We start from the raw sequence: 21,602 nt of genomic DNA on the forward strand, positions 1-21,602 counted from the left end.
CTTCACATTTATCTGCTCATGCTTTCGTTGGTATCATGACTATAACACTCTTTTTGAAGTCTAATAGAACTTCGCCCTTTTTTGTAAATATTACGCAAGAGTTTATATAATCTATCAATTGCTTCCTCAGCTGCACTGCGCGGTAATTCTACAGATATTCCTTCTATTCTAGGAGCCTTTCTGCCATTAGAATCTTTTAATGCTCTCTAAAATTCAGATCTCAGTACTGTTTCTCCCCTTTCATCCTCTTCGACTTCCTCTTCTACCTCTATAACAGCATTTTCTAATTCATTTCTTGCGCATAACTCAATATATTCCACCAACCTATCGACTTCGCCTTTCATATTATAAATCGGAGTACTATCTTTGTTTAACACATTATTAGATTTTAATTTATGTATGCCAAAATTTTCCTTAACTTTCCTATATGCTCCATCTATTTTACCAATGTTCATTTCTCTTTCCACTTCTGAACACTTTTCTTTAATCCACTCTTCTTTCGCTAGTTTGCACTTCCTATTTATAGTATTTTTTTTAATTGTTGATCGTTCCTTTTACTTTCTTCATCACCAGCATTCTTATATTTTCTACGTTCATCCATCCATCAGCTGCAATATATCGTCTGAAATCCAAGATTTTCTACCAGTTCTCTTTGTTCTGCCTAAGTTTGCTTCTGTTGATTTAAGAATTTCCATTTTTACATTCTCCATTCTTCTTCTACATTTTCTACCTTATCTTTTTTACTCAGACCTCTTGCGATGTCCTCCTCAAAAATCTTCTTTATCTCCTTTTCCTCAAGCTTCTCTAAATTCCATCAATTCATGTGACACCTTTTCTTCAGGTTTTTAAACCCCAATCTACATTTCATTATCACTAAATTATGGTCACTATCTATGTCTGCTTCAGGGTAAGCTTTGCAGTCGACGAGTTGATTTCTAAATCTTTGCTCAACCATGATATCATCTATCTGATACCTTGCAGTAAGTATCACATGGATTTTTCCATATGTATATTCTTCTATTATGATTTTTAAAGTAGATGTTGCCAATTAATAAATTATACTTCATGCAAAACTCTATAAGTCAGCCCCCTCTTCCACTCCTTTTGCCCAGCCCATATTCACCCACTATATTTTTAAAAAAAACTCAAAAAAATATAATTTAAAATTTTTTTAACCAATTTAAATACTTTCCCATTATAGCTATAGCATCACCATGTACGCTGCTTTACAATGAGGAAAATAATCATAATTTGAACTAATTACATATATTTAAACAGAAAAAATTTCTAGAATTTTACCTATTGTGCTGTTAGGAGGTTCCCCGCCAGTTGCAATGTTATAATCTGTCGATTCATTACTGTCTTCAGAACCAATTGTTGGTTCAATAGATGATGTGCGAGGACTGCAATGTGGCGTTTCAGATGCTCTTTTGTTAAGAACTTGCATTTCTATACCTTCTTCTTCACCTCTAAATCAAAAATTAAACCAAAATTTACATCTGTATAAATTTATGTATTAGACAAAGTTAAGATAATTCTTATTACTAAACGAGTGATAAAAGTTCAGGTTGTGAATAGGGATATTAATAATTTTATATATACATTATCATAACCTATCCGATGAAAAATATTTTTGATATACCATGACACATAAAAGAGCAACAAGTAATTCATACTTCAGCACTACCTAACAGATGGTTACATCAGTCCTTTACATATAACAAATCAAATTCTTCAAAATATAAAATAGAGCATTTTTTCTTAATTAAAGAACTTAATATGATCCAGTACGTAGCAATAAATAATTATTATTAATATAACAAGGTGACAGAGGCACAAAGAAGAAGCAGTACATGAATTGAATGAAATGTTTGAGAAAGGAGCAACCATTCAAGAAGAAAAAATAAACATTTGGTAACCACATTATTCTTTTATCAAAAAACAAAGATTTATTAAGACACTGCTAGAAAAAAATTTACTTTAAAAATAAATAAGTGAAACAAAGGTGATGAAATTTAATAAAAAGCACAATGAAAAATTAAACACTAAGATAGGAAATGATAAACATATAAATACAATATAATAAAATAAATATCATATAAGAACTTTGTTATTTGAAATTCTGTCATCTATGTAGTAAAATTTCAAAGGATGAACAAAACAATAAAAAAATTAAAAGCAAGCAGACTGGCACAAACAAGCACTCTTACAAAAAATAAATCTGCAACTATCAATTTTAGATCTAAAGATTGTAAAGACATTTTTGAAAATATGTGTTGAATGAATGATAGTGAAATGTGGACGATGAAAAAAATGTGGACGATAGGAGATTTTTCTCCAGAAAGGAGATGAATAGAGGCCTTTAAATTGTGAAGTTACAGGAGGAAGTTGAAGATTAAGTAAACAGACAAAATTTGAAATGAAAATCTCTTAAAATGAAGAGGACGGAAGAGAAATTTGTGGTAGCATCTTATAAGGAGTCAAAACTAACTTAGTTAGCGATTTATTAAGATATCCACGTTTAGTTAATTTGGTAGCACAGAGATATGGACAAAGTAAAAGCTGCAGAGGAAGACAATGATTAAAATATATTAAACAGATGAATGAGTATGAGATAAATATGGAGGTAAGAGATTAGAGAAGAATAGAATAAAATGGAGAATATAATCAAACTAGTCAAATGACAGGTGACTTCAAAAAAATAAATAAAATAAATTAATAAAGGTAAAAACTGATGACATTAACAATTGCAATGAAAGCAGTTGTGTATAAAATAAAATGTAATGAAAAAACTGTAAAAATGTTTTGCATATATTGAGAGGCACAAGTTCTAAAATTGATTTTAAGAATACATAATACATATAGGTTTATAAAATAAGATAAATAAAAATCCAAAGTATGAGATCTAATTTTAAAGATATGAACACAACTTTCAAAAGTAGAAAAGATATGAATTTTAGAAATTCAAAATTCTCGAATGATATACAAAAACAAAAATGTACGTAAATGTTGATAATGAAAACACTCGCATGAATATTAATCTAATTTAATTATCAGTTCACATTTTTGAAAGTAGAACTCATAGAAATATCCAGTGGAAGAGTAAGTTGTGGAATACTACTCTGATATTTCTTCTACCTGTTGTAAATGCAACTACAAAAAGAGTAGAAGGTTTCTGTGGAAATTTCTATCTGTGCACACTAAAGTTTTAGTACATTTTACAGTATACTTATTGTTCCTTTTGTGATGGGTCTGCTACATTTTGCCATATATTTGGTAATTTTTTTGAGAATGGGAACCTCTCACAAAAAGTACCATAACCCAGTGATGTAAAAGTCACGGCCCAAGGGAGTATAACCTCAGTTAAAGAGTCACTAGCAATGGAATCTGGATATACGGGAACCACTAGTTTTACAGAGCCCTAACACAGTAAGCATGCACCGCTCTACTATGCCCAGTTCACTGGTCCTTGTATGACAGAACAATTAAACACAAAAATATCAGAAAAAATTCACTCTCAAAATATTTCTGTGTAGGGGGTTTAATAAACATCTCTGTATAGAAGAATCTTCTCTGAAGAGTTTGAAGCCTGCAAAATATTTGTGAAAGAAAATATACTTTGTGTTATACTACAGACAAAGTTTATACCAAATACAAAGAAAGTGACTTCAAAGACAGCTGTTCTTTATTACCAAACAAATAAACAGTGCTAACATTGTAGGCCCGATAAAAGAAACTAGGAAACAGCTTTCAGCCTGCTTGTAGAAGTACCATATGATTGCTGAGAAGCCTTTGAGCAGACTTCCCAGCAAGACAGTTACCTGCTCGGTCACAAAATCTGGAAAATGTGAAAATTCCATGATGAAACTTAAATTACACAAAAGGTGTTATTGTTTACAAGGACCTTCTTAACTGTATACAAGAGTAAGTCATTACTGAATTATCTTCTTAAGATTTAATAGTGTACAGAACATTTACAGCGAGGAGGGAAGGACAGACAATACAATCAGTGTCTCATGTTATTCAACAGAACTGACTTACCTGAGAAGATATGGCCAGGTATATGGCCACTGGCTACCGATTAATCCATACATTCTCTATCCATTGCATTGTTTTAGATATCAACATTTTGGTTATACTATGAACACATGCACTCAAAACCAGATAAAAACTGCCACCGATCATTTTTACAGCGCCGACTACATGTATGTAGAACACTGTTCTAGCAGAAAATTGCACCCGTATGCAAAGCAAGTTCACAGTATGGGGCCAGAGGCTGAGAAGCGATATAAGTTAAATAGTACATGATTGTGAGCTCCCAAGTTGATGTTGGCTATATTTGGTAAAAGTTCAGGCTCTACTGACACCTTGAAACAAGCTCCTGCATGTGATTTTTTCATCATAATTTTTTATTGAAAATGAGTCTAAAAAATAACATTCCTCTTTTCATGTAAAAATGAAATTGTCTAATTTGAGAGTTGGATAAGGATACCCCTTTTATTTTGTAATAAAAATGTATCAAGATGTCTTTTCCCATGAGAAACAAATGCCAATTTCTAAGGCTTTGTTGTATAGCAAGTTAATTGTTTTTTTTGTCATTTTATCTGATCATACCTGTATATAAGGTGGTATATTAAATTACTAATTCACCAGCAAAACCTAACTAGCTGGGAATGATTTCTGTCAGGGTGTTAATTGCTATGATAGAGGGTTCTACTGAGCAGGCACTCTTGAGTGAAATCATTATTGAGCTGTTAGTAAGCATCACTGATTTTTACTTACGGTTTCAAGAAACTGTTCCCAATGCAAGTTTATAAATATGTTTAGGGTGCAAGTAAGAGATGTGGAAAACAATTTTTCCTACGGAAGTTTTTCTTTTTTTTAAGTAGTTGTTAATTGACTTTTTTGGTTATATCTTATAAGGATCTTTGTTTCACAAGATGGTTGTACAATCTAGTTTATGGCAGAATTAGGAAGTTGTAAAAATGAAGGCATAAAAATCTCATTTGAACCAAAGGTGTAATCAGTTAATTTTTTCAGAATGATGTCTATGCGAGTTATATTGAAGGACAAACGAGGTGTGTGAGAAAAGTAATGAGACTGACTCATTACTTTTAACTGGGTTGAGTTCCCTTCAAAGTAGTTCCCTTGGGTGGAGTCGTTGTTCCCACTCCTGGTAGCAGCGCTGGAAGGCTTCAACTGGTAGGGCTTTTAACTGGTTGGTCACAGTCTTTTAAATGTTCTTAGAGTTCCAAAATGACGTCCTTTTAAGACATGTTTCAATTTTGGGAAAAGGAAAGAGTCGCAATAAGTCAAATCAGGTGAATAGGGGGATTGAGGAACTGTAGGAATGCGTTTTTAGGTAAAAAATTCTGTGCTGGAAATGGCTGTGGGACACGGGGCATTGTCATGATGAAGCATCTACTTGTCTGCAATGTCTAGTCTCACGCGAATTATTCTTTTCCTGAGCCTTTCAAGGACACCTTTGTAAAACACTTTGTTGACAGTTTGTCCTGGAGGAACAAATTCTTTATGCACGATACCCCTACTGTCAAAAAAGCAAATTAGCATGGTTTAGATCTTTGATTTGCTCATTCGACATTTTTTCGGTCGAGGAGATGACAGAGTGTGCCACTCTTCGCTTTGCCACTTTGTTTCAGCATCGTACTCAAATATCCAGGATTCATCACCTGTGATCACACGATTGTAGAATTCTTGGTCATTGTCAATCCTCTCAAGAAGATCAACGCACACATTTCTTTGATTGTCCTTCTGTTCTGTTGTGAGGTTTTTCAGCACCGATTTTGCACAAACCTTTCGCATGTCCAAATAGTCTGTCAAAATTTGATGTATGATGAAAGTGTTTAAACTTAACTGTTCACTCATCATCCTTATTGTTAAACGACAGTCTGATCTCACAACAACCCTCACACGCTCAATGTTTTCGTCAGTTTTTGAAGTTGAAGGTCTCCCTGAGCGAGGTTGATCTTCAACGTGTTCTCGGCCTTCCAAAAATGATTTGTGCCAGCAGAAACTTGTGTTCTTGATAAGCAATGTTCCCCATAGGCCTGTTTCAACTTTTTAATGGTCACTCTTGCGGATTCCCCAAGTTTAACACAAAACTTGATCGCACAACATTGCTCTAAATTCCGATGCTACATTTTCATAACACAACTTCACCGATGGCGCGGTCAAAAATAATATGTTGGCTGAACAGAGTTGAAACTCGTACTGAGCATGTGGAAGGGATGAACAAACCGGTAGACACAGCATTGCCAGATCGCTTGCAGTATTACCAATCTCATTACTTTTCTCACACACCTTGTATTATAAGAATAGATTTCCTCCATAGAGAAATCAAGTGTTTTAGTTATTGGTTGATTTTCATTGGTTAATTCTTAATTATGAGGTTTAGAGCTGTTTATTAGTGAAAAATGTAGTATTAATGTCTCAGCAATTTCTTTGTTGTTATTTAATCACTTTTTTTTAAGAAAAAAGTCTAAATTCAAATTTTCCTGCTACTGATATTATTCACTGCCAGACTCTTTTGATTTAGAACTTTCACTTATTATGTAGTTAAAATACATTGACATTAAGCATTTTATAAAATTTTTCGTCAAGACAGCATATAATTTTTTGAAACCATTCATGTTTTCCAATGTCGAATGTTTTTAAAGATATTGTAAGACTCTTTTCTTTTTTATATCAAGTTTCTACTTCAGGAATCCACAAAGAAACTAATTCAAGTGGAGAGTTATTTTTATGAAATTTTTCTTAGTTAACATCCTGCAAAGCATTAAATTAACAAATTGTAAACAGATATTTAAATTTTTTATGCAAGTCCTAGAAATCATGTAATAAGTTGAAGAAGTTACAATAACTAAAAGCATGTTCTCTAATAGGTTAATGATCACATTAAAATATCATCAGTGATATTTGATTTATATTAAAATTATATAAATCATACAGCAAAAATAAAACAAAATTCATCAAAAGAAATATCTTTCAACTTGTGTGAGGTAAGTTCAATACATTTAATGCGTGTACCTGTATGTAATATGCTTTTCATTAAGTACTAAAAGTATCGTATTAACTACTGCAATAATAGTATTATAATAGTTAATAGTATTAACTACTGCATAATAAAATAATAAGTAATTGTTTCAGAGTTTACACAAATGAAAGCATAAGGAAAAAGAATCTATTAATTAGTTAAAGTAAAAGAATAATGATAAATAACAGCCAACAAGGAAATTGTGAAAATAAAAACCACATCACAACAACAATAATCAACTTATATTTTAAACAATTAATGATGAATAACTGTTAAACAATTGCATGATGTCAAAATAGCATAATAATAACAATAGAAATAATAGAAATTATAAAATTATTAATTTAAACTTCCTGCGCAATTTTAATGACAGAAATCATTTTATAATGTTATAAGACAAACAATCGTAAAGAAATAAAGCAATGGTATTAAATTACACATAAAACAACATGTCTTTTAAAATTTTCCTATAATTATATCACCTAACTGAAAATTAGGTAAATATACTACATACTTTTATTTGTAAGTAGTAAGTGGATTTAAGTAGATACCGCAAAAAATTTTAAACAGAGTAAGAAAACATTCCAAATCTTACTCATATTTCGCAGTTCAAATCAATAACACCTTCATCATAACTGGAGGAAACCTGGTTTATCTGATTTCAGGGGTACAAATAACCTACAAATAACCATAAATCATTAACCTCTTCCTAATAAGAAATGTACATATCCTAGATCTTAACATCATATCTATCCCAGGTTTGTAAACCCAATAGTTTTTGCTTACTTGGCAATACTAATCTTGCTCATATTGTCAAGAGGCACCCCAGACTATCTCAATTTCCACTGGACTCACATTATTCAATAGCTAGTCTTCTTCTATTCTGTACAGCACATCTGAAATACTTCATTTTTAAAATTCATTTTTCTGGAATACTATTCTAAGCGATAAAAGTTCAAATTTTAAGGCTTAAGCCTAAGGAAGAGTCTGAGAAAAGATTGTAAAATTACAATATGATAGTTCCATTACATCTGAAATATCCTTTAAATTCTGGTAGCGTCTGTAAATAGAAGAGTACAAAGGAATAAATACAAAAAACTGAATCGCATAAATCAATCAAGTTAAATAACATAGGCTGCAGTTCACTGCACTGTCTGGAAGACACAATGATATCTGCGGCTGCAATGGCCAACGATGAAACAACTGTGGTTTTGAAAAACGAAAATACAAAACACAACAAATTGACAGACAGAAGAAAGAGAATGAATATTAAACATTAAAAGCACAATCAGAATAGTACTGACTTTCAACAATTCACTTAACTGTAGAAAAACAACACCGTACATCAACAATTCTAATATTACTGCAGGTTTTTGGACTCTTTCCCATAATAGCCTGATAAACAGGAGATACTAACATAAAATGATAGCAGCAAAGCTACAATAAGAGCAGTACATCGATTCTTTTTTAACTAAAATTTTTCTAAAATAGATTTCAAAGACAGTGTAAACATAAATGGTATATGAAACGCTTTGGTAATATTCTGTAAATCAATAAAAATATAATCTTTTTTTAAACAATTAGTCTCCGTACAGCTCAACATAGTTCTTATTTAGTCCAACACACTTGTATTTAAGCTTTATGATACTGTTGAAAATGATGTCAACAGTTTTTTTATGCTAATCTCTATCAAAGTCATTTCTGTATCGCTTAGAAGCAGCAAGTTATACATGCTACATATGGAACATACAGTAAATTTAAAGCGATTCATACAATTTTACATCTGAAATTACTCCAGTAGGCTGGTTCATTGTCGCGATGAAAAACTTTTTTCTATCTTAACCCTTTCCCATCACAATGATCCGCGATTGATTAGCGCTCCGCGAAAATATGTTGGTATCTGATTGCCTCCCTTCATATTCTTATGCTACCTTCTTGTGAAAAAAATTTCAAAAAATTACAGTATATTAAAGAGATTTAACAGATTCTGACAAAAAACCCGTTACGATTGGATATTTTTTATGCCAGTAACAAAATAAAAATTGAAACAGTACAGAAATTATGATAATTTAATTGCAGGATTGTTTTTGCGCATTTCTACCGCGTTTTATATTAGCGAAATTTTTTTTTTGTTTTTTCTTTATGAAACATAGTTTGCTGATTTTAAAAATAATACTTTCAGGCAAATCGGTTGAAAATTGGGCAAAATATGATAAAAAACCCATGTCATAAATCATATATGTTAGTAAGTGAAAGTAGATTCAGAAAACTGCGTTTTATAAAAATTCCCACCACTTAAAAGGCTATTCAGATTGAAAAAAACAATTTTTAATGTATACTGTTATTCATTACGAATCATTATGTGTTTCATATTTACCGATATCTTTTGTCAGAAAAGATATTTTAGACCTCAAGTAAAAGTGACATATTTATGACCACAACAACCTTATTTTTTGTTTGTGCCGTATAACATAATTTATTATGTGTTTCAATACATCGATATGTTGCTAATATAATAAGCTATTTTTGTAAATAATAAATAAATCTGTAACCCTCATAGCAATTATAACACACGAGTCAAATGATTTTGTAACAGCGTTTTAAGACTAACGCAGCCAGTTTAATGGCTAGATGATCAGAAAAGGATAAATCTTTAGCTCAATCTCATCATTCAATCGATCAACTACTATAATTTTCGGTATATAAGCTGCTCCTTTGTACAGGACGCACCCCAAAATTTAACATAAGTTTTCAGGGAAAAACAAAATTGAAAGTAAAAGAATAACAATAATTTAAAAATAAAAATACTTAAAAACATATTGTAATATCTTTTGAACGGTGCGCTGACCTTTCAGAAACCTGTAAACTCCATGCCACTGCCATCTGAATCTTTTCCCCCATTCATGTCATTGTTATCATTGACATTTTTGGTTTCTTCCTCTTCATCAAAATCCATAAACAAAAATGTGTTTCTCATTTCCATCAAGAGCATTACTGATACCGCATTTAAGTAGACTTAATGAAAATTTTTTTGTCCACATATAACCATGATACCTTCATCTACTCGCACACCTGTGTGATAGTAGGTCATTTCAGAGCCCCCTTTGTCACCATCCCAATCATCCATTCGTTCCACTCTTCTCTAATGTACACTTTAAAAAGTTTGTTTAATGCAACATACTGTGGTTGAGATGTTAGTCCTCCAAGAGCAACAGCCAATTCAGTATCGCACTGTTGGAATTTTTGCTCGATGGATATCAAGTGCAATCGAAACTGATCAAGTACAAGAAAAGCTTTCTTCATTAATAGTGCACCTTTCCTCCTTCCCCGCACTTTATCAAACCATACTTTCATGCCGTTTTTATCCATCCAATCCTTTTCATGCATGTGCACAATCATACCTGCTTGTATCTTTTTCTTAGGTCTTCCACCTGAACATTATAATCAGTAGCACCTTAGTACCAACAGCACAACTTGCAATTACTTAAGTGTAGTGTGTTTTTCACGTCACTTGTTTTCACTGTAATGCTTTTTTCAACTTTCTCAGCAACAAGCCTATTTCAGGACACATTAAACTTGAGCGTGAGTGGTGTTTTGTCCATAATCACTATACGTCCCATTTCAAAATAATCATTTTTTTGTTGTTGAATCACAAATCTGTGAAAAAAAATGTTATTTTCATATTTTTCAACATTTTCTGACAGGCTCTGATTTTGTATGCGTAGTAAGTTATTATGATAATGCGTACATTATGTTTCATGAAATGATAACATCATGATGCTACCTGTTTGAAATCATGAACCTTACGTTCACAGGCTATTTTAACCGCATGTGCAAATCATTTTTGTTGAAATCTCAATCCCGTTTTGTTGATTTTCATGAACGCATTTCAACACTTCACATTCTACTTCCAGTTGCTTGGAATAAATTCCATGTTTTACACACTTCTCTTTACACAGTTTGTTCAAAATATCCTTCTTGCCGTGCCATGTTCCAAAATGCCTTTCAGCATCTCTATTCACATGTTGCTTTGCGTATTTCAAAACCTCCAACTTATAGATTACGGTATATAAACATCGCCTGTTAGTACTTTCCGTGATTAACTAACAATAAACACAGTATACATACATTCATAACACAACTCGGTAACTGATTTTTCAGGTAACATCGCTTCACCAGGATTCCCTTACTGACAGCCCATATTGTACGAGAAAATCATGTATTGTATTATCTGGCTCGACAAAGTTTTAGGAATATCAAAAGGAGTGGGTGTAACAAAGATCTTGGAAGACAAAAATCAGTGCGCTAGGCTTTAAAAAAAAAAAAGCACAACGATTTGTATCTTCGATATATAAAATGTACCGCATTTTTAAAGCTTACTTTAAGGGTAAAAAAGTGCATCTGTAAAATATGATAATTTATTTAATTCTCTGGTGATGGTTTTTCCTTCTTTAAAATAATCGATTAATAATTCACAGCAGGCATTAAAAAAAACAATAGCCATAGTCATAACCTTTTCAGTCAATTTAACTACTTTTTTATCCTTGGAAGAGTTCCAGTAACTTCTGCAGATTGTTTTGACTTATTCTTTCGTATCTAATATGAACCGATAAAACCGTGTTTCATTGAACCGATGCAAAAGTTCATTCAGATTCATTTAAACAGTTTTAAACAACACTTGGAAATGGCCACATGATTACAATTTTATTGATAAATTTTTCATATTATGTAAACGTTCATTAAGATATTGTGTATACATTCAGTTGAGATCTTGAAAGTGTCAACAGTCACATGTACTTTTATTCAAAGATCGTTCAAAACATTACCGTGAATTTTTTTATCATTTCTAATGTTACTATCTCATTTTCTAACATGCAGTTTGACTTTTGTGCTTGTGCAAGTTTGAATTCTAAGACGTCTAGCATTACACTAAAAAAATTAACACTACACAATATTTGTTTTTTCTTTCTGTTTTAATAATTAAAGGTTGTTACACTGAATGGCTGTAACATACCAATCGATGGAATACCAAAAGGCTTTGACAGAAATCATGTAAAGCTTAAAACTAGTCAATTGTTATCATATTAGTTATTCATTAATACTGCCACATCTTGCAAGTCCAGGAGATTATAAAATGCTCCCTAATTTACAAATTTATTAAAAAAATAAATAATAATGGTTACCTTGATGAATTTCGTCCAGTTGGCTGCGTTCTTCTCCTTTCAATGTCAAGACCTTCATCTTCTTCCTCTTCAACAATACATTCAGACGTATCATACATATGATGTAATGACATATTAACAAGTTTAACAGTTGTAAATACAATTGTGACGGCAGTAATATAAGCTCCCCATACATAAACTGTTGATGGAAAATACTGTAAAAGGGAAAAAGTATAAATTAGTTATAAAACGAATAAAATGTAAATAAACTATACATAACAAAAAATTAACAATCACATATTTATATATGTGATTGTTAATTTAACAAACTTTCGGCTTTATAGTCGAAAGTTTGTTTGATTGTTTGTACTCGCATCATGCAAAAACCAGCAAACCAATTGCTTTCAATTTGCAGGATACATTTATGTTATCCTAGTGCAGATTTTAAGCCATATTTTGAAGCTCTAGTTCCCATGTGGGTGAAGTTGTGAAGTAAAGAAAAAAAATTTAATAAGTTGTGAAGTTTTCCTTGGTAAAGTTCTGTGTACTTTAGTTACCATAGTTACAACTATTCTGCCAACCGGGTTGGTCTAGTGATGAACTCGTCATTGCAAATCAGTTGATTTCAAAGTCGAGAGTTCTAAGGTTCAAATCCTAGTACAGGCAGTTACTTTTATACGGATTTGAATACTAGATCATGAATACAGGTGTTCTTTGGTGGTTGGGCTTCAATTAACCACAGATCTCATTTAAATTTATACATATCATCCTCATTCATCCTCTGAAATAATACCTTAAAATGTTTCCGGAGGGTAAACAGAAAAGAAGGTGAACTATTCTGACTTTTAAAATTTAATTTCTTTTTCAGGTTTCTATAACACCTGAATACTTTAACTTTTATTTACCAGTCTCACAACCATATGGATAACGAACATTAAAAATGGTGGAGTGTAAAACTAATGTAAAGAGAATTAATAATTTACAAAAACATAATAAATTAATTTTAAAAAAAGAAAAAATAATGAATGTAAAAGTCCAAAGAAACAAAACTTTAATTCCAGTCATTATCTTACTAAAATTAAATTAAGATTTCTGCATAACAACAAAATCCACAATAAAGCATTGACAAAATCAAACTGAATAAAGGAATCCTAGAAAAATATTACAAGATGAAGTCAATAATATAAAATTTTGAAATCAGTCTGATTTAGAAAATTTAATTTAAAATATTACCCAGAAAACCATATTTTAGTCAAAATAAAAAATTAACTATGAAATCAGTGAATTGAAAATCCTCAAAAAAAACCCGAGAGAAACTTATAAAATGTTCAGAAAAGCTAAAAGAGAATTTGAAAAATCTATAAAAATAACAGGAGCTTTCTTAGAGATAATTCCAGAGATTTCTACTAAACTTTCAAATAAAAATTAAAAGGATACCAACCTCCAATTGAGGCTTCAGGAAAAAAATGGAAAATTAGGATTAAATAATAAAGAAACCCATGTTGGAATTTTAACAAATTATTTTGTAACTGCGAGGAACTTAAGAAAAATTAACTTTTAAATCCATTAACAAGCATATCCCAAATTCAGAATCTACATCCAAAAAAGAAATCAAAGAAACAATAAATCCCTAAAAAAAAAAAAAATAAAGCTTAAGTATAAGATTTAATAACCATGGGCTATTAAAACTATCTAAAACAAAATTAAATGATAATTTATCTTCTTAATAATCTGAGAGGAACATTCCCACAAATAGGAAACCGCCTTAATTCACCCCTTATATAAAGAAGGATGACAATTTTTATATTATAGAGGAGTTTCTCTTCTACAAGTCCCTTTAAAAATTTTATAAAAAATCCTCCTTACAGGATCAAAAAAATTCTAGATGAAACTTTAGGATAATATCAAGGAGTATTTAGGAAAAGTAGAATCTGCGCAGAAAAACATTCAATATGAAAATTATAATTAAGACCATAAAACAACATTGAATTTTTTAAAACATATATGATTTGGTCAGGCAGAAAAACTTTATTTAGTTTCTTAGAATCAAGAACTGATCCTAAAACCAGAAAATTAACTCAAGAAACTGTGATAGCTACCCATAATGAAGTTAATGGATAAAATATCTTAACTATTTTTTATCAAAACCAAAGTCAGAAAAGGAGACTGGCTGTCACAGACTCTTTATAACATGATTTAGACAGTAATTTTAAATTAGACAAAATGGAAATGTCCCACAATTCTAGGAATGAAAGCAAAATAATAAAAATCAACTGTTTAAAAAAAATTTTATCTTTTAAAAGAAACTCAAAAAGTTACAGTGATACTTGAGGAAAACTTTCATCATAGTTTCAGTTCACTGATGGTGATCATGTAATCTATAGAGCAGAAATCTACCTGATGAAAGAAATCTTTCAATTCTCTAGATCTGGGATTTACAGAGATATGATGACAAAACTCATAATCCGATCATATAATTAGTAAGAACTTCAATTGCACATACATATAGATTAATTTTTTTTAAAATTACATCACCAGAGACAAAATGCTATGTAGAAAGCAATTTGTAGGAATATTCTTAATCTGCAATGTTGCTGGCCACATTGTACTGTATTAAGCATATCAGGAAACATAGCAGTTAGTTATATGATAGTGAGAAACTACCGTCACAGCAGTGTTATAAATAAAATAGAAAATTTTGTTTTAAACCTGAGAAAAAAAGATAGCAAAGACATGTCCACTTGATGAAGAACTTCTATTCACGCACGATTACTGAAGAAGTTCCACAGTTCAAAAGTGGTAAGAAAACCTTTAAAGTCAAGTCAGTACATCCAACTTCTGTTCATAATGAGGAAATCATTGTCAAAGTGAGAGACACAATATCATTTTCAGACTGAAACTGATTGTAGATGATTTTGGTGTTCAGACAATCCATAAAATCCTAGAAGAATTTATACAAAAATAATCTTAGAATAAATAATGCAACACAAAGCCTTCTTCTTGTCCAAATCGTCTTCTAAGTATTCAACAAAAAGGATTTGTGTTGCATTTTTTTATCAAAGATATGGCCATTTACAGTACAGAACGTATTTTTAAAATTTCATAGAAATAAAACATTGTTGAATTTGATTTTGGCGTAAGATGAAACGTGATGTTTTCAGTAAAAATCTACAACTAAACATCAAAGCGATTAATGGATGTCAACAGTCACTAAAAAGCAAGAAATTATGTTTTCTAAAACCAAAGAAATAATATTCATATATCTCTATAGCATAACAAGAATTATTCACCATGATGAATTTATCCCTAAGCAATAAACCGTCAGGAAATTTTTGTTTGGGTCTTAGAAAATGGTTATAGAGAAGGACTTGCACTGTAGATCGAGTAACTGGCATCAGACAGTTACTTCCTGCATGTCAACATGCCAGTCCAACAAACAAAAATATCAAAGCATTTTTGGCCTGACAAAGATTTTGTGTGTTCAGTTTTCCACACGATTTACCAGACCTGTTTTGGTTACTTCTTAATTCCAAAACTGAAGTTACAACAAGGAGCAGTTCTTTTACTATAACTGATAGAAAGATGCCCAACAGAAGTTGACAGTAATATTTAAGACTATAATGAAAAATTTACAGAAGGTCTTTATCGATGCAAAAATGATTTACTTTTAACAATGTGCACATTGTTAAACTAACAATGTGCACATTGTTAACTAACTAAGAACACAAACTTGTAAAAATCAAGGGAAAACTGATAACATTAAAACTGAAATTAATATTAAACTATTGTGTTTTATATTAAAATGAGTAAACTAAATAAAACTAAGGTTGTTATTTAATGTTAGACACCTATTTAATGTTATAAATATTCATTATATAAAACATAAATAAATAAAACACACTAAACAATAGTTTTAACTACTTTTTATGAAAAAATATTCAATAAGAGTTAAGTAATTCAAGAGTAAATAATGTAAACAGATAGCCAATAAAACCAATATATAAACACTTGATAATGGACAGCTCCAAGAACTGGTGAAAAAATTGTGAAACTACAATAAATAAAACTCTAAACAAAGATCTCCACACATTTACAATAGAAAAATATTCCAGTCGGTAGCTATTGTAAATAAGAGCAAATACTGAAATCCTTATGATATGCGATCAACCAACTCAACTGAACTAGTCAACATTATTTATTCAAGTATGATAATCTATTATCATTTATTAATTAATAACAATAAATGTCAGACACCACATAGCATCTAGCATTTTATGAGAGAAAGTTAAAAACTATCGGGACATTTAATATATCAAAAAGTTAGAAGTCACAGTTTCCAATCTTTATTATGAATATAACAAATGTACCAGTCTTTGAGATAAAAGAGACATTTAATTGGCCATTCCCAGAGGTAAACAATACAAAAATATACTCATTACTGAATATTACCTAAATTTCAATGATATTTCACATGCTGATGTGAAGAGTATATTCTTTCAGTGAAAATGCTGACGGGAAATTATTTAACTCCTCACTTTCCCTAAAAGTCTGGCATGGAGGTATTTTTTAATGTATCTAAAAACAGCCATACCATTATAGGGAGTGAATTATATCTCACAATGTCAAACTACTTATAATGTAGATATAGCAATCGACAAATCATTTAACAACATAATATATGCAGTTACTGAATAAAAAAGTACATTACTCTTTTTATTTGATTAGATTATAGACTATTGAATGTTATTAATGTTATTTATACAATCACTGACAGACTAAATGAAGGACCTGAATTTGTATACCGGTAAAAGTTTAGATTGCCATATCTAGTTTGAAATGCTTTTCAGAGCCACACGATCAAGAAAAGCTATATTAAAAGAATGAAGAAAAACTTGACTTCTTCCACAAGTAAAATCTATATAATTAAAAATTCATTTCCATTCTAGCCCATTAACAAACGCAATTCAGAACAGTCTATAACAATCTCTTTTATCATAACATAAACAATAAAAAAGCAATAAAATAATTTTGTTAGTTATATAATTTTTTTATATTATAATAAACGTAAACTTAAAACAAATAAGAAAAACATTTTTTAATTAATTTAGAACACAAACACAATGAAAAAGTGAAGATCTATGCAATAAAACACATACTCATACGATAAATTATCTCAATTTATATTGTAATTAGATTTATGTATTTGATTACGCACTGATGATGTCATCACAAAGTCCAGATAAAAAATGCCGATTAACCAACAAAACAAAATAAAATAATGAAATCATAATTACAAACATGTTTTTTTAAAAATACTAGCCAATTATCTTTATTTAAGAAAAAAATGTTAGATCCCCGAAAATTAAAAAATAAATCAGAACAAAATTAATATGATACCATATTTTATCTATATTCAAAGGCAATTATTTAAAAGGGTGGGAAAATTTTACATAGTTCATTAGATTATACACCGGATGGATTGCTCTCTAACTTAAAAAATGGATTAAAAACCATTCTCTACCATCTCAGGTAGATGTACTGTTAATGACAGATAGCATTCCCATTAATGATAATGCCAGTTACTGTCACCCGTAATTTGAAATTAATGGATGTCTGGCTAGAGATAAACAACACAGCAGGATTATTAACTCGATTTGTCTGCAAAAAAAGATCAAACTATATTGCTCTGCTTTGAAGCATTTAATAAAACGTAATCTGGTCATCATTATTAAATATTTATTACACATATGAGTATTCCTATCTGAAACAGATCATCTTTTGCAACGTCTTAAAAAAGTAGAGTGAATTTTTATACACAAAAACATGTTGTTCAAATCATTATCTGGTACTTGTAAATATCTATTGTGTTTATCAGTATTTGCTAAATTCAGAACACTCATTCACACTAATGAATGTTCTATTTTTGCAGAAAAAATAGATATACATATTGTTTTTGTTTATGTGGTCAATTAATTCCATTAAAACCTTTTAATTTTTTTCTTCTTTTATTTACTTAGTAACTTCATGTATTTGCTTTACAATTATTTCATATAATTTATTAATCTGGATATTAACTGATTTTAATTTTTTTTTAAATTAATTAAGTAATTCGTTATACTGTTCTGGTGAGAGTTTATGACAGTTTCCCTTTATTTGTCCAGGCAATTACAAATTTTTTATCAATGAAGTAACATATCCATACTGATGTAAGGTATTATGAATTTAATTTGATGATCTATGCAATCTATTACAATATACAAATTTGAATAAAATATTTATAGACTTAAAATAAAACGACAAAACTTTGTTACTGGAAAAATTGAATTTTTCCCACCCATATGCAATAAAAATCTGATGTGGACACATGACTTCTATTAAATTACATGTACACATTTTTTTTTTAAATGAAAAGTACATAAAATTTTATTTCATTAATAATTTCTGATTTTTTTTCTTATTATTGAATTATTATTTATTGTAATTTTTTTTTACAATCGGAGGTAAAAAAAAAAAAAAAAGTTAAAAAGGTGATAAAGTCTGATTCTAACCAATGTGCCTGCCCCTTGTAAGATCCAAATATTTCATTAATTAAAATTTTATTTGGCTATAACTCTGGAACCGATGAAAATAAGTACCAATTACAATATATCATTGAAAAACTCTCAATGAGGGCTTATTGCTTCAGTTAAGAAAAAGCCCAAAATCCAAAAAATGTGGATTTTGGGCTTTTATGGACACTTTTGGTCCAGTCGATTGCAATCAAAAGGGGAAGTGTACAACTAGATGTTACAACAGTCCTAAATCCAAATTTCAACATCCTATGACTAATTGTTTTTGAGTTATACAAGATACATATGTTCACGCCATTACGTTTGTAAAGTCATAACTAGTCAAAATGGATTCCAGGATGGTCAAAATGGATATTTCAATTAAAATCTGAAATTTTTCATGATCACAATAGTTCCTTTACTTAAAAATTACTTTAAAAATGTAAACAGAAAATATTTTGGAATTCGCCTAGTATAGTTACAACAGTCTTTGATTTCTACAAAAAATAGCCTGTATGAAATTCCAATTCTTTTTACAATGCATTTATTCAAGAAGCAGCATATGACCAATAACTTTGCTAGTTTTATTTTTTACAAAATCTTTTTTTTTCAAAATATTTCACAAAAATAACTTAAATGTTAATGTGGCTATATTAATGAAATCAGCTTCACTCCTCAACATGCTAATGATAAAACTAACCTCAGTTATCTAAAAATTAAACTATGAACATAATAATTGTAATTAGGGACATTTAGAAAAAAAACCAAAAGAAAATCTGCAATTAGCATTTGGCTTTTTACAGGTTAAGTCAAGAAGAACTAACACGATTCAAAATGTAATGATTTTTTATTTTAAGACATATTATATAAAATAATATGAAAGAGCAAATCTGCAACATTTTGTTATTTATAATTTTAAAATTATTTATTATAAATGTCCTCCTTTCACACTGATGCATTTTTGGAGACCATACACAAAACTGTCCGATTTGAAAAATATCAATATTGTTAACTGTGTTGCAGTTTTCTCTTTCAGTTCATTTATTTACCTTACTATAATTATACCACAAAGAAATGTATGTCAGTCCTTTTTGATTGATCCTGTATAAATTCTGGAGACCCGAGAAATCAATTGTACCCTAATACCGCTTGAAATTGAACATAAAATAAAATTATTAGAAATTAAAATTAAAAAAGGTAATAATAAAGAAGAATTAGTTTGTATAGTATAATTCTGAACGCTAAACGTTTAAACAATAACAGCAGTTTCCGCAATATTCAACATTCACAAAATGACCCTGGTACTTACCCCATTTATTGTGCAGTCGCTAAATGATGACACACAACAAAATATTTTGCTGATATATAAAGACTTCAAAATTTCAGAAAAAACCAAGACAAAAACAACAAATTCATAAACTCACTTTTTTCTAATTTAAGGCACCGGCTAATAAATTAATTAGTCTAAAATAATGTTGCAGAATCCAATGGTTTAGATATTAAATAGATTTATTTTAACTTTACGTGGAACTTGATGTATACACACATGCATATCAATCTAACCTTCTACTATTTGCATCCACATATATATATATATATATATATATATATATATATATATATATAGATGCAAATGGATCAGAGAAATAAGAGGATCTGAAGGAAATTGGCATTACACCAGAAGACACCGCACATAAGAAAAAATTAAACAAGAAAATTAAGAACAAAAACTCACATAAGAAAAAATTAAACAAGAAAATCAAGAACAAAAACTCATTTCATACTTGCAAGAAAAAACTCACAACATGAACATTTTCAACACTAGAAAGGGACAAAAATCGTAATGTGTGAAAAAGTACTGGGAGGATTGCAAGGCCCAAACAGTCCCATCAAAGAGACTTGGATAATGGACTGACTAAAGTGATCGATCCTATGCAGTCATAAAACATAAAAGGTAATAATAAAAGTATACATATATACACACACACACATGCATACACATATACAAGACACCATGTGGAACAAAATTATTATAAATTTAACTACTTAAATAACAAATTAAAAGGTACTCTTATAAATCAAATAAAATACATTACTTTTTTTTGTCTTCAGTCATTTGACTGGTTTGATACAGCTCTCCAAGATTCCCTATCTAGTGCTAGTCATTTCACTTCGGTATACCCCCTACATTCTACATCCCTAAAAATTTGTTTTACATACTCCAAGCATTGCCTGCCTACACAAATTTTTCCTTCTACCTGTCCCTCCAATACTAAAGTGACTATTCCAGGATGCCTTAATATGTGGCCTATAAATCTGTCTCTTCTTTTAGCTATATTTTTCCAAATGCTTCTTTCTTCATCTATTTACCACAACACCTCTTCATTTGTCACTTTATCCACCCATCTGATTTTTAACATTCTCCTATAACACCACATTTCAAAAGCTTCTAGCTAACTTTTCTTCTCAGGTACTCGGATTGTTCAAGTTTCACTTCCATATAAAGCGACACTCCAAACATACACTTTCAAAAATCTTTTCCTGACATTTAAATTAATTTTTGATGTAAACAAATTATATTTCTTACTGAAGGCTCGTTTAGCTTGTGCTATTCGGCATTTTATATCTCTCCTGCTTCGTCCATCTTTAGTAATTCAACCTGCCAAATAACAAAATTCTTCTACCTCCACAATCTTTTCTCCTCCTATTTTCACATTCAGTGGTCTATCTTTGTTATTTCTACTTCATTTCATTACTTTTGTTTTGTTCTTGTTTATTTTCATGCGATAGTTCTTGCGTAGGACTTCATCTATGCCGTTCATTGTTTCTTCTAAATCC

The 21,602-nt window shown here is 30.2% G+C and overlaps 1 protein-coding gene across 3 annotated transcripts in view; it reads right to left on the reverse strand.

Annotated features, from left to right (window-relative positions):
- Nucleotides 1-21,602, reverse strand: part of pcx (pecanex) — a 192,970-nt gene that overhangs the window by 164,511 nt on the left and 6,857 nt on the right. For all 3 annotated transcript variants that reach the window (XM_075377880.1, XM_075377879.1, XM_075377878.1), the window contains exons 2-3: nt 12,238-12,431; nt 1,300-1,469 (exon numbers count right to left, since the gene is read on the reverse strand). In XM_075377880.1, coding sequence (XP_075233995.1) covers nt 1,300-1,469; nt 12,238-12,431 — 364 coding nt within the window. The remainder of the gene's footprint in view (nt 1-1,299; nt 1,470-12,237; nt 12,432-21,602) is intronic.

The sequence above is a fragment of the Lycorma delicatula genome, chromosome 10, assembly GCF_047948215.1.
Source record: "Lycorma delicatula isolate Av1 chromosome 10, ASM4794821v1, whole genome shotgun sequence".
Taxonomy (NCBI): Eukaryota; Metazoa; Arthropoda; class Insecta; order Hemiptera; family Fulgoridae; genus Lycorma; species Lycorma delicatula.